This window comes from Diabrotica undecimpunctata, chromosome 1 (genome assembly GCF_040954645.1).
Source record: "Diabrotica undecimpunctata isolate CICGRU chromosome 1, icDiaUnde3, whole genome shotgun sequence".
Lineage (NCBI taxonomy): Eukaryota > Metazoa > Arthropoda > Insecta > Coleoptera > Chrysomelidae > Diabrotica > Diabrotica undecimpunctata.
This window is the reverse complement of record NC_092803.1, coordinates 115,563,886-115,578,983: the sequence shown is the minus strand read 5'-3', so window position 1 is coordinate 115,578,983 and position 15,098 is coordinate 115,563,886. Positions and strand designations below refer to the sequence as shown.

Sequence of the window (15,098 nt, the reverse complement as noted above, 5' to 3'; positions counted from 1 at the left end):
ACTGAGACCTTGCGTTGGGGAGGAGCTCTCCATACTCAGTTATGATCGCAGTTGTTAGGTGAGCACAATCGAAAGGAAGCTAAGGAATCTCGACAAGCAAATGAATCCACCACAAAAGATCATTCAGGTCGCAGTGTGGAAAGATCTACCAGGACAAACGACCCATTTATCTACAATCTAGAAATGCATCTTAAAAGATGAAATATCGTAAGAGTTTTATATAGATTGCAACCTTTTTTGAAAAGTGAGCACTGAACACAACATTCAAACAGTTAAATGTTTGGCTATAGAACTGTATGACAGTTAATATTTTAATGAATCAATAGGTACCTGTTATCTAGATAACAATTTCGAATTAAAATGTAAAGCATGAAAGACTTTATATTCCTTGCCACTAATTATTTTTCTTAACATAAATCAAAAACGAAACAAAAAATCCGTACATAATATTATGAAAGGTTATTAAACATTACCGTTTTATTGCAAATACAATTAATTCTTGTGTTTTATTTATAAAACAAGCTGTAATCTAGTAGAGTTAGATATTTGTAAAACAATGGACTCCAGCAATTCTCTTTTATTAAAGTACTTCTCTAGTGTAGGAAAAGTATCATTTTTAATCAAAATCCATGTTTATATATTTTAAAATTTAAAGCAGAATCATTGTTTTTTGGTAACAATGTTCGTCAATTTAAATTGTTATTTGATTTATATGTGCAATATAATAACCAGATAACACCAAAACGAAGTCTCATCTTATCTCAAACCTTAAGGGGCTCGGTAGTAAACAATGGTAAGGGGCAAATTTTGATTTTTCGCGAAATATTATGTAAAAGATGGTAAGGGACATGGTAAAGCAGAAAATTTCACTTAGTTTATCCTACTAAAAATAGTTGGCGCCAGATTAATTTCTTAAAATTAGGTAAGGGACATGCATAAGCCTGACAATAATGTCAAGGTCCGTGACGGCGGAAGACAATGCAAGCAAGAAAAAGAAGATACTGTTTCAAAAACAAAATCTAGTAAAAAGGAAACGCAATTTAAGTAAGCAATTAAACACGAAAGAACTCACGGAAAAGAATATAATCAATACAGAGGTAAGGGAAATATCGTTTTATCAAAAACACAAGGTCCACCGTGTAGTTGCCCCAATAAATGCTACGAGTTCTTTTCATCTAATGAAGAACAGCAGACAATTTTTATTAATTTTAGGGACATAACAATTTCGATACACAAAATGCTTACTTACAAGGTTGTATGAGATCTACAAATGTGCCTAGAAAGAAAACTAAGACAGTAGTGTCAAAAAGATCTCAAACTATTGAATTGGCTCAAAATGGCTTTCCTAAGTATCCATGGCTTACAGAAAAATCGAGGTAGAGTTGAAAATCTAGCGAAACAATTAAGAATCCTCCTCCTCCTCCTCATTCCTTCTTGTCACGGCGTGGAAATACTCTAAATTTTATTAGTTTGCTGTTTCCATTGACTGCGATCTTATGCCATATGGACGGCTTCATGTAGATATTTCCCACCAGAGACTTCATTTGGTCTGCCCATCATGTTGAAGATATTCCCCTTGGTCTTCTATCTTTCCTTCTACTAAGAATAGTTTTATGCTCTCCGTTCTTCTAACTATGTGACCGAAGTAAATTAGGTATAGTCGGTTTACTTTTTTTAATAGCCTATCTTTTATATGGAGGACACGCCGCGTAGAATTCTTCTACTATATATCCCATATTTCGAAGGCTTCGATCTTACTCTTATCGATTTTTTGACAGTCCATGTTTCGGCTGCGTATGTAGCAATGGGAAAAATAAGAGCATTGACCAACCTGAGCTTGAAAAATTGGATCAAATAGTCCAAAATCAGATCTAAGAGGTCGACATTCAAATCATCCTAAAAATATTTCAATTCTGTTATAGATTTTCTGAAATTTTTTATTGAAATCTTACCTAAGTATAAAATTATATGAGTATGGAATATTATATTCAGGCTTGTTATGAAAAATATGTAGGTGAATGCATTTTGAAAAAGATAACTGTAGTTTTCCCTCCCTACACCAAAGGTTGCCACTGGTCCCATGTTCTCTAAAAGAAAACTGGTGCTATAGTTTAAGCATATATTCCCTTGAGGATGGTCAAGGTCACTTTTTTATGTGGGATGAATCCACTGCTAAAAGAGGGTCGGACGAAATAGTACTGTCCCAAAATATACTCTGATAAAAATCATATTCGTGGCACAAAACTAATAGCCATTTCAGACAATTGCTGCAGACAAAATAAAAACTGGACTATCAGTAGTCTTTGGCTTTACCCTTTACAAAATATTTTAAATAAATAGTTCATATATTTCCTCAGGTAAGAGACATAATGTTGCCAAGCGACAGAGAGTTTTCTGTTGTCGAAAATTATGTCAAGAAAAACTGTGAAAAGATATTTTGAAGAAGTGTCAGAAGAAGAAACCTTTTCTTGTAACTAGGGCCAGCAAGGGAGTATATACGATTTTTCAGTACTGAAGTTATTTTAATCAACCGGTAAGTATTTTACAAAACAGTGTAAAATTATGCCATCTTCAAAAGTTCCAGAAATATTAAATATTCAGGATATATATTCATACAGCGGGTTATTTAATTATATGCCCTTGAATAAAAGAGGAACACCAACAGATGCAGAAAAAAAATTTCCTACACTTACTCAAAAGTATAATCATCCCTTTAGTATTCACCCAGAAAAACTGGAAGATGTAAAATCTTTTTTGGAATGGATCCCAGCTGTTTACCACGAATAGTATATAAATTTAAAATAAACTTGTAGTACCTACCAAGTTATGTAAAGTCAACAACAGTTAATACGTTATGTGAAGCCAACTACTTGAAATATTGGTTAACAATGTTGTTGCAGTACATATTTTCATATTTTTGTAAATAAACATTGTAAAAAAAAATATTTGGTTTTTCATATTTGGTCTACGTATGGGTAATGTAATAAACTAATTTTAACATGCTTTATAATCTTAATATTTTTTAATGAAAAAGATACGAAAGATACCACCAGAGCTAGAATCTTCAAGCCGATTCCGTTTTAGACAAGATCACACAACAGTTTAGCAAATATACCGAAAAACGCACATAACAAACAAAAGAAATAGAACATAAGGACTACCCTTCCGTATTCTGAGACACAAGCCTGGTAAAAAATTGTAATATGAGTACTATTGACTTGCCTTTTATTGACTACTAAAATTATATATTCTTGGTAGAAAGTTGAGAATGAAAGCAGATGATCAATCTTCGTAGGTTTTTTGGTTCAAGTTGCAAATCTCACAAAGGAGTGTATCATTATAAGAAGTTTGCAGACCATACTATAGTTATCTTACTAACTCACGAAGGTCCAGTAGACACTTATAACATTCTGCAAAATTACTAAGTAAAGTCATAAAATTGAATCAGAATCAAATGCAATTGTGTTGTTTTTAATACAAGAAAACATATAAAAATAATTGCGATAACATACATTATACACACTAAGTTAAAAATATAAATAGATTTGAAATATAAACATTTTAGAAACAATATGTACAACATATTTTGATTAAAGAATAATACGTTTTCCAAATTCCTACAATAATAGATTACTGCTAAGGTGTGATAAATAGCAACACTGTCAACCAACACCGCCCCAAATTCCTTTAACACAACAACCACCTCTACACGGCAATTTATGTTTAGTTATTTTTTATAGCTAATATGTGTTTCAGCTTTTCCACTGCTTCTATTTTCCTTTGATCATAATATTCTGTACGGATTTTGAACAGAACTGTAATATTTAAATAATTTTTAAAACTTTATAATATAATTTATACAAGGATGCGGTGTTGTATTACAGACTAGAAAACTGGAATTACTAAGTGTTATTTCCGGTTCTTCAGAGCGTTGGCCAACCACTCCATGGCCATATCTAAACCTTCGCCTTTGGTAGCAGATGTTTTGAATATTTGGAACGTCCTATTTTTTAATGCTTCGAGGCCTAAGGCTTGATGAACTTCTTTCAGCGACATACAGCCCGGTATGTCTTGTTTATTCGCAAGTACTACTAAGATGGCATCTGCTAGCTCTTCTTCCTAAAAAGATTTGAAAACATTAGTATAAGAAAGTATAAATGTTACATTTTTAATAATTGTGATCTAAGTCTTCTATAGTTCACGTGATCGTCTTGTCAAATAGTATAGTTCTCCATAACAGTCCACAGAAATATACTTTATTCATCATAACACAGGCAAGCATTGTGCAAATGGCATTTAATATACAGTAAAATCTCTATATTCATGATAGCACATTCTATAAATATGATGTAAATAAATATATATCCAAAGTGGTTATAAAAATTAGTAACTTGTATGGAATTATACAGTCCGTTTCACCCTTTTTGGCTGATTTGATATTAATTGTTGATTTTTTCATTACTGCAGAAAAAAAAATTCTTTCATCAGAACACCAAAACTAGAATATTAATAAAAGAATTATGGTATGAGGCATTATCCATAATAATTGGAGATGGTTTCTCCAGCATCGGTATGAGCTTTTCAGCCAATTTTTAAAAGAACTTATCCATCGAATAATGATAATCTTCACTCTTTGATTTGGTGGAAAATAACAGTCCAACATCGTCACTAAACCATTACTAACTTGTGTGTGAATATGTACTATGACAATCATTACAAAAACTTGAGTGATCGGCAAAAACAACGTTTTAGAACTACAACTCTCGGAAAAAGACAATTGCAGTCTCGGCGCCCTTTCACGAATTTTTCAGATTGTTAGAAACGAGCTTGGTGATAGTTTGTCACTTGATATATAACTTTTTTAAATTGCTAATAAAACAGAAAAAACTTTAGTTCGAATGGTCTATAAAATGCAATGCAATATTTTAATATTATAGGAATATTACTTAACAGTGATTAAATATACCAGACTTTTCGCAAATAATGCTTTTTATTATAAATTCCAAGAAATTCCCAAAATACATTACAACAGAACACTACAGTGGAACAAATGTATATCATCAGTTTTTGCAATCAGTATTTAACTTAACATTGTAAAATTCTGCTTTTAAATTTGTGTTCGGTCTCTTCATGTGGATAAATTTGGTAAACTTTTGTTAATTTTATATTTTATTCCATTTTAATAGGCAATGCGAAAATAGTCCCATGGCGACGTAATTATCTTCGCTAAAACCGAATAACGTCTGACAAAATGAAAAATCTATTTACCTTGATGATATTTGAGTTAATGCCGGACATTCAGTTAGCAAAATTTGACAAGATAAACATCAACAAGTAACAAGAGCTTGTTAAGTCTTTGTAAAAGGTTTATAGACAGGATTGCAACCTCCATGAGGAGAGGAAACCTAATTGTTGCCCATATTGGCAGCAATACTGATTTTCTGGAAAATTCTGTAATTTATTTTATATTAAAGAAAAATCTGGATTATCATGAGGTGATGGACTTCATACCTTCTTGTTAAATGTATTACAACTACAACTAACAGAAAAACCATTATGCGGGACTGGTTACGAGATTTATGTATATAATGTATACATCGTCAACAATGTGTTGATTTTATGCTAGACTCCATGGTAATACTTGAGCTCTCTCTCTATCTCTTCAATCCTGACCCCTAGGAGGGAGTGTAGTGGTCATCGTGATGTCGTGTATTGTCTGTCTCTGGGCATTTCTTTTAACTCATTCATAGGTCTTTTGCATATTCATGTAATTCAATAGATCCAACTTGTTGGAGATCTTCCTCGTGATCTTCAGCCTTCTATCTTTCCTTGGGTAATAAGTCTTTCCATGTTTTCAGTGTCTGCTCTCATAACATTTCCAAAGTATTTTAATTGTTGGAGATGGACTTTGCTGAGTAACCGTTTGCTGACTTTTAACTCATTTAAAATTGAAATCTACTTTTCTTCTCTATCTATATGTCTATCTTTCTTCTTTCCGCTTGTTGTAAGCTCCAAGATTCACATCCGCATGTCAGTAAAGAGAATTTTAAGCAGTTGATCAATCTCATTTTTAGAGTTTGTGAAATTTGAGAGTCCCTCCATGTTTTGGCCATCTTTCCTACGGCAACTTTTGCTAGAACCCATCTACATTTTATTTCTTCATGTATTGACCCTGTGTTTGTGATCAATGATTCCATATATAAATATGAGCTCACAACCAAATACCTATTAATGGCGATTATGTGTGCAGGATTTTTATGCAGTCTATCCACTATCATGATCTTTGTCTTTGATATGTTTAACTGCAGACCAAATATTTGACATTTGTTTTCAACCAATCGTATAAGATCAATTTACCTTTTTGACTATTTGCAAGAAGAGCTGTGTTGTCTGCAAAACGTAGGTTGTTTATTTTTCAGCCATTTATTGAGATGCCCTTTTCCCATCCTTCAAATGCACTTCTCATAATATGCTCCCAACTAACACCTTGTTCTGGATGGAGTTCGTTTGAGAGTGTGTCAAATACTTTAACTGTTGTGATGTTAACTGAGAATGGTACTTACAAACAAACTGTCAACAATCCCAACAGAACAGTCTTCAACCCACTGACTGAGCAGTAAAAAATAATTTGAAAATGTCCCGTATCAATAGCAACTAGGTTATCACATAAACTATAGATGTCTTATATGAACAGCATGGTGATAATTGTTAATCCAAAAATATTAGTTTTGGCTAATTAAAGAAAATTAATCTTTTTTAAGTAGTAAGAGGCAGGTTTATAATGAGAAATAATATTTTATCAATTTATGCATGTTTTCCATGACCACAGTATGAAGTAAATTAATTAAGTTAATTAAAATAGTCTAATTTTTCTATAACCTTTTTTTAAGAATAAAACAAATGATATTGATAAATAATATAATTTGAGCCGAAAAATATAAAGAAGACTATGATTGCAGTACATATAGGAAATCCAATTATAGGTAGGTAGTCATAAGCCTAGGTGTATATATTTAATAAATAGGATGCACAGATCACTGGTAAACACACAGTTTGCTGCCGGAAATTTTTTTACTGTTTTTAAGTAATTTGGGCCTGCTGAATCCAAAAATATTATTAGATTTGCTCCATCAGATCGTTTTCAGGAAATACAACAGATCACATTTCTAACATATAGGGTAATTTAACGCAGCACTAGCTACATATATGTAGTGCTGCTACCAATTAAATAAACAAAACACTAATAAAAATTAAGATATTTATTGTACAATAATGTACTTACAAAAATCACCACACACATCTGCAAAAAAAACTTAACTTTTCATCTTACCTAACCAGCGTCACCTAAAAACTTCCTTTTATATGATTTTCTTGCAAAGGCTTTAAAAGGACGGTCACTTTGAAGACTTTCTAGGAAACGGTCTAAGTGGCTGTGGAGGTAATGAATTTTAATACTCATATGACATCCGTGTTTGTTAAAATTGTTGAACATTTCTTCCACTATTTATATACCGGTAATTTTCCGATTTATTGTTTCCAAGAAAATTTTGTACAACTTTCACAAAAGAGCACCATGCATTACATTCAATTTCAGTCATCGATTCTGTAAAATGCGAATCTTTTATAAGTTTATAAGTAAAATATTCCGGCTTTCAATTTTTCTTTGCTAAGTGCAGGGAATTTGCTGGACAAGTATTCAAAACAAGGACGATTATGGTCTAGGACCTTTACAAATTGTTTCATCAGCCCAAGTTTAATATGTAACGGAGGTAATATTATTTTCTCTCGGTCGACCAATGCTTCGTTAACTACATTAGCTTCTCCTTGAACTAAAGCATCTCTGGGATTCCATTTTCTTCTTACTCAGTGTTGGTCTTTAGTCCTGCTATCCAAAAGACACAGGAAACAAGGATATTTTGTATAGCCACCTTGTCCCAGGAGAAACTTCAGCATCTTAAAATCAACACAGATCGCCCACTGATGTTGGTCATACTTGATGTTTTTTAGCACCAGCGAGTTTGTTTTATATTCTTCTTTCATTTTTGTAGAATGCCCAATTGGTGTACTTCCATATTTGTTGCCATTATGTAAACACTTTAAACTTCGTTTGGAACTGTCGATAGAAAGACGCCAGTGATCTGGTGTATATTCCGATATACCCAATTTGTCTAACAGTCCTTTAATATTATTACAAAAAACCATATCATTTTGCTGAGAAAAAAAAAGGCAAAAGGTTTTTTTCTCTATTATGGTAGTATGTAACTTTGATGTCTGGATGAAGAAGATTCTTTTGCTTTAGTCTGGAGGCAAACAACTCGGAAGAATCCTTTGGAAGGTTCAAATCTCTGATCCGATCACTTCTCTTCCTGAGTAAAGAGTTCAGGACGTGTTGACTCCTCTTCAAAATTACTGTCGTCTTCCTCAAATCTAGTAGTCTGTAATTCGTCAGATAACGTTTTGATATTATCCTCTGGTAACGTAGGTAGACAGCTAAATATTGGAATGGGTATCTGTTCAAGCTGATGTGGAACTGGTCTTATTGCTGAATCCAGGTTAGGATATGTCCACGTAGAATGTCTGCTTGTAGAAGCCATGGTTTTCAGTTGTCAAAAACACTTGCAACGAAACTCAAGTTCAAACTAAATTTTACAATAGAACGCAATTGACTTTATAGGAATTTATTAAGGTTGTTTCAGAGAAAATACTATTTACTTATCGGACAATAGTTAAAAAGTAATTAGCGTTAATTTCAAGTTATGGGCATTTCCAAAAAGTACACTTTAATTAGAAGTCATTAGTATGTATTTGTACTAGAATTTAAGTTGTTTTATAAAGATATTGCAGTATCAGTGGCGGAATATACAAAAATGTAAGAATATTTAAGTATTTGATGAGTATGTTATATCTCGAAAACTAGAGCTGATACAAAGAAAAGGTTTGTATTTTTGGAATCAGCACAGATAAATTAAGCAAAATCAGTTGATTTTTTTTCAGCAGCAAGACAAAATTTTTTTTTTGTTGGGCTGTGAATCTGTCATCCTGACTGGTACACAAAATTCAGAATTATCTGAGATATTAAAGGTGTACCTATCTATTACTAAATTATTTATCACATATTACTCACCCTTAACATTGGAACTAATTCATCTTTTGATATGCCTATTCTTTCTTTATCAGCTGAATCAACTACATATATGATTGCATCTGTATTGCTGTAGTAGCATCTCCAATATGGCCTAAAAAGTAGAATTCAAAATGTTTAGATTTTTAATCTATAAATTTATTGTATAATTATCATTTTTTTATTTAAATTTACACAATACCAAAGTTGAGCATAAACAAACAATGGAATATGTGATCAAAGAGTGTATCTCATCTTCATCAGTATAGGTACCTGTCAAAAATTGGAGCATGTTAAAATTATTATCATAACTTAGTATTTACATATCCATTGGTTTATTGTAATCCTAGTCAGGGAATTAAAATTAGTATAATTTGACTCTTCCTGTAGTGCCTATCAATTTCGGAAGTTGTAAACCATCATGGCAATCTGTATTTTGCAAACTGCTGCTCTGAAAAGATTTGTGGTTGTTGTGTTGAACCACATACATAGATTTTTCAGCCAGGAAATCCTTCACCTTCCTGGTCCACGTTTGCCTTCTACTTTGCCTTGTAGAATTAATTGCAGTAACTGATATATTTCGCTGTTCCTTGTGACTGAGGTATTCATTTTTTTCTGTTTTTATTGTGGTTAACAACTCTTTTCATTCTTGTATATATATATATATATATATATATATATATATATATATATATATATATATATATATATATATATATATATATATATATATATATCGGTTTCAAAACGTCTTGCGTCGTTGTCCGATGCCTAATTTCCACGAATTTCTATCATTCCATTGTTCTTCGGTCAAGTCTCGGGAGCTCATTGCCTTTGTTATTCCCTCCTTCCATGTTCTTTTTGGTCTTCCTCGTTTCTTACGATTTGGTGGTATCCATTTCATGGCGATTTTCGGTAGTCTTGTTTCTGGCATTCTTTGAACATGGCCATACCATATAAGTTGTTTCCTTTCTATGTCTGTTGCCAGTGATCCATCTACCCCCATCCTATTTCTTATTTCATCGTTTCTAATTCTGTCTGCTCTAGATATTCGAAGTGATCGTCTAAATACATCCATTTCTGTTGCTTCGAGTTTTCTTTTATTGCTTTCTGTTAGTCTCCATGTCTCTGTACCATAGGTTAAGCTGGTTTTTATGAGAGATTCATAAATATTGTATTTTCGTCTTTTACCAATTTCTGAGCTCCAAAGAACTCCGTTAAGGCATCCAATTGTTCTACGGGCCTGGGTTATTCGTTTTCTAATTTCCCTATTGTCTGTGCCTGTGGTGTCGAAATCAATTCCTAGGTAGGTATATTCAGTGCAGAATGCAATTTCGGTTGTGTCCATCTGAATGTTGGATAGTTCTGCGCCTATTGGGAGATATTTTGTTTTTTGTGTATTGAGTTCTAAACCCCACTTCTTGTATTCTTCCTGTAGTTTTCTGGCCATATATGTCAGGTCTTCTTTATCGTTGGCTATAAGGACTTGATCGTCTGCAAACTGTAGGGTATATAGGCAAGTTTCTCCCAGATCAATGCCCATTCCTCTACACTTTCTTTTCCACTGATACAGTGCTTTCGCCACGTAGATTTTAAACAATGTGGGGGATATGCAACACCCCTGCCGGAGTCCCTTGTTTACAGGAAATTTTTTTGAAAGTCTATTTCCAATTTTTATTCCCGACGTTGATCCTTCATAAAGCTGTTTAAGGGCGTTAATTACTGTGTGGTTAATGTTTGTTTCCTGCAAAACTTTCCATAGCTTTTTAGCGGGTACAGTATCATAGGCCTTCTGAAGGTCTATAAACATAAGGTGGGTTTCTTGATTGGTACTTGATCTTTTTTCTATTATTTGTTTCAAAACAAACACATTATCGGTGCAGCTCCTTCCCGCTCTAAAGCCAGATTGTTCCTCTTCTTCTTGTTCCTTATATTCTTGTTCGATAATGTCTCGAAGTATCCTTCCATATAGGCGACTTAAGGTACTGGTTACTGATATACCTCGATAGTTTGAGCAGTCCAGTTTACTTCCCTTCTTATGTATAGATGATATGAAGGATACTTTCCACTCATGCGTAACTGGTGCACCATTTAGATATTGGTTTATACACCAGGTTAATCGTTCAAACAGTTTGTTAGTACCGCATTTGATTAGTTCTGCTGGAATTCCCTCTGGACCTGCAGCTCGACCATTTTTTAGTAGTTGTATCGTTTTTATGACAGTCCTCTCATCGATGTTTATCGTTTCTCCCTGTATGTGTATTTCAGTTGGAGACATTTCTCTATATTCCTCTCTGTTTTCTGTTAATAGATTTTCGTAATGTCGGATCCAGTTCTCTGTTGTTATTAATTGTATGTTTGTTTCTCTTTTTTCATTTGATTTAACTTTTGTCAGGAATTTCCACGTCTCTGAGCATTTTCTACCTCCCATATATGTGTCTATCTCTTTGCATTTTTTGTCCCACATTTCTCGTTTAGCTGTGTTTACTAGTTGTCGTGTTCTTTTTTTAATATCTTTGTATTCTTCTCTATCCAACTCCTGTTTTGTATTTAGCCATTTGTGGTATGCTTTTTTCTTCCGAAGTACTACTTCTTCAATTTCTTGATTCCACCAAAGTTTTTTACTAGCGGAATTAGTTTTTAGTCCAATGGCCTCCTCTGCTGCTTCTTTGATGCTACTTGTTATGTTTTCGTAAATTTGTTCTACTGACTGGTCTTCTATATTATGTAGCAACTTTTCGTCTAATCTGTGCTGGTATAGGTTTCTTGTGCTTTCGTTGATAAGGCTGTTTAAGTTATATCGTTTGTTCGTTATTACTTCTGTTTGTTGAGGTTCCTCATTAACGTTATTGTTTCATTCTTGTATTCTTAATAAAACGTCCTGGTTAGTAATGTGGTCAGTATAGAGTATCTTCAGGATTTGACGATAAAGCCACATTTTGAAAGTCTGAATTTTCTTGCAGGTAGCGTCTGTGAGAGTCCACGACTCAACTCCATACAACAGTATAGAAAAGATATAACATATTAACCTAATTTTTATGGGTAGTGATAAATCATGGTATTTGAATAGCTTAGTCATTTTATGAAATGCAGATCTTGCTTTCTCTATCGTACATTTTATTTCTAGGGAATGGTCCCAATTTTCATTGACCTTCGTACCAAGGTAGGTGTATGTTTTTACTCTTTCTATTGGTTGATCATTCACACTGATTCTTTCAATTTGCTGTTTCTTCTTAGAGATCATCATACATTTTGTTTTCTTAATGTTCAGTGAAAGTCCATATCTCTGACTCACTTCTGTGATTCTATTCATCAGCTTCATAACTGTCAGCAAATACCTTCATATCATTCCAGAGAATTCGAATTCTGCTTTCGATAATTTGACTATAAAAATGAACTATTTAGAAATAAAGTTTATTATTTCTACAACTCCTTTTTCTTTTCTTAATCTATGAACACGTTCGTATATAATACAATATGTAAAAAAAACATTCTTATGATTGCATATAGAAAATAATCATTTACACTGTTTTACATTTATATCACATTTCGAGAATGACCTGAATTAAATTAAATCAAATTAGCATAGCATAATAATATGAACAAAACTGAAACTACAGCCCTATATAAGCTTTAAATCCCAAGCATTCTATATGATGGATTTTAAGTTCCTTGAATGGAATACTGGTTCACTAATTTTTAAATTTTAGAAAATTTTAAAGACAATTATATTACAGAAGAGTTTTGTTGTTTGATATCCTTTTTATTTAATATTAATTAACAGCTGCAGCTTTACCTTGTTTTATTTAAAAATTTATGACCACCCAGTGTTTTTATGAAGAAAACCCAATAAAATGTTTCATATTGATTTAGGTCACAAAATAGCATTAAAGATAGACACCAAAATGAGAAATCAGATACTTAGTCCTCCAAATTTTCTTTTGTATATAAAAGCAGTACACCCTATCAATAGTAAAATAAATACCTTTAAAGAGAGTTAAGTTGTACTAACAAAACAACTAAATAATACACTATATTAGACTAAGAACAAAAAAATTGAGTATGCAATTCTTTATTATTACTATAAGTATCAAACATGAATAGAATTGAAACATTGGAAATGGGAATTCATAGAAGGATGCTAAAGATACCAGCAAGAAAAACTAATGAGGACGTACTAAGAAGGGTCAAAAAAGATAGAAAATTGCTAAAGCCTGTTAAACACCAGAAAATGTCTTATCTGGGCCATATAGTGAGTAGAAATTGATATAGATTACTACAACTGATCCTTAAAGGCAAAATGCTGTAGAGGTGTAGGAAGAAAACAGGTTTCTTGTTTAAAAAAACATTAGTGAATGGACTCAGATATTAAACGCAGGACAATTATTCCATGTGACAGAAGATTGAGAAGCCTTTGCAACAGTGATCACCAATGTCAAATAATTCTGAGGTGGCACATGAAGAAGAAGAAGACTAAGAAGAAAAAAATTGAGTATGCAATTCTTTATTATGACAGAAACAAAAGTGTTCCCTGGTATAATAATAATTTATACATATATATTTACATATACACATAAATATATGTGTATATGTAAATATATATGTATAATTCTTTCAAAAATCAATAGTTATAATGATATCTAAACATACCAGAATTTTGTTTCAAATGCATTTTCTGTATAAGGTTTTATGACTGGTGAATATACATTTCAAATATTTTTTCAGTTGTCATGGTAAAATAGTATTGATAAAATTAGTATGATATTACAACAAGAAGGAACTTTAGAGATAGTGGGAGTTAAACAATAATATAAGTTATACATTTTACAAGAGTAAAATTAGTTTATTTCTTATTAAAAAAAATGGTGTTTGATGGTTGCATTAAAAACAAAATTAATATCATTCAAAATTCCTTTAAAAGTTGCTCTTATTTCTGTTGGTTGTTTCTTTACTATGCTATTTTTAGTTTGTTTCAGGATATTTTAAAGTATATACATGAATTTTAAAGTATAACAAAATATATTTTAAACAGTATCTTAGAGCTTGTAGATTGAAAAAAGGTATATTTTTCTTTGTAAAAAACACTATTATAAATCAACTACTTAAACATAAAAACAACTTTACTGGTTAAAAATTGCTTTAATGTTTTAATTTGGAATATAAATAGATCTATGTAAGGCAGATAATATGCCTTGTTACAAGAGAATATAATTCTGGTTTACCTAAAGTTGTTAATAGTTCATTCTATACCTTATACTTGTCTGGCCCCCGAGATCCCATACTTGAAATTTGAGGTTTTTATATGTAACTTGTTCAACATTAAATCCTATAGTTGGAATGGTAGTTACTACTTCTCCTACTTGTAATCGATATAATATTGTCGTCTTTCCTGCACCGTCTAATCCCAAAATCAAAATCCTCATTTCTCGAGTGCCTATAAGGCTTTTGAAATAACTAAATAACATACCTAAAAATATAAAAACTTAACCTCAATGTCCTATCTGTCAGTTTAAATACTAACCCATTGTTTCAACTTAATTTCGTAGACTATCCTGTAAATGTTTATAAAAATTAGTTATACATTTTATTTTCAGTTATTCCAAAAACTTGTAACTACTTTTTTTCGGTCTCTAATACGTTTACATCTGACGTTGCGAATGTGACGTGAAGATTGACATTGACCATTGACGTAAGGCGACAGCAACTTTAATTTTTGACAGTTAGTATTCTTCTTTTTTAGGAATGCGCACATAACAGAATGGGATGTTGCCATATTTTAAGAGTAAGTAGTTATAGTCCGGGAATTACATTAGAAATATTATTAAATAATTTTGATTTAATGAAAGTTTTTGTATGCAATAGTGAGAACTTTATTATAATTTCGACCTAAACAGTGTCTTCTTCTTCTTAAAAATTTGTTTATCCAATGTTAACAAATTATACTCTTTTAGTTTTTATACTTCTCTGTTTTCTATTT

At 32.1% G+C, this 15,098-nt stretch overlaps 1 protein-coding gene across 1 annotated transcript; it reads right to left on the bottom strand.

Annotated features, from left to right (window-relative positions):
* Nucleotides 1-3,450: 3,450 nt before the first annotated feature.
* Arl1 (ADP ribosylation factor-like 1) lies at nt 3,451-14,797 on the bottom strand. Its single transcript, XM_072547173.1, has 4 exons — nt 14,643-14,797; nt 14,372-14,588; nt 9,125-9,236; nt 3,451-4,119 (listed from the first exon to the last, which is right to left on the bottom strand). The coding sequence occupies exons 1-4, from the start codon at nt 14,644-14,646 to the stop codon at nt 3,910-3,912; spliced, it is 543 nt and encodes a 180-aa protein (XP_072403274.1). The 5' UTR covers nt 14,647-14,797; the 3' UTR covers nt 3,451-3,909.
* Nucleotides 14,798-15,098: the final 301 nt, after the last annotated feature.

Coding starts and splice junctions, on each gene's coding strand:
- Arl1 (XM_072547173.1), bottom strand. Junction 9,237..14,371: donor GGGGGCCAGACAAGTATAAG/GTATAGAATGAA, acceptor TCTACTTTTTAG/GCCATATTGGAGATGCTACT. Junction 4,120..9,124: donor AATTAGTTCCAATGTTAAGG/GTGAGTAATATG, acceptor AAATCTTTTTAG/GAAGAAGAGCTAGCAGATGC.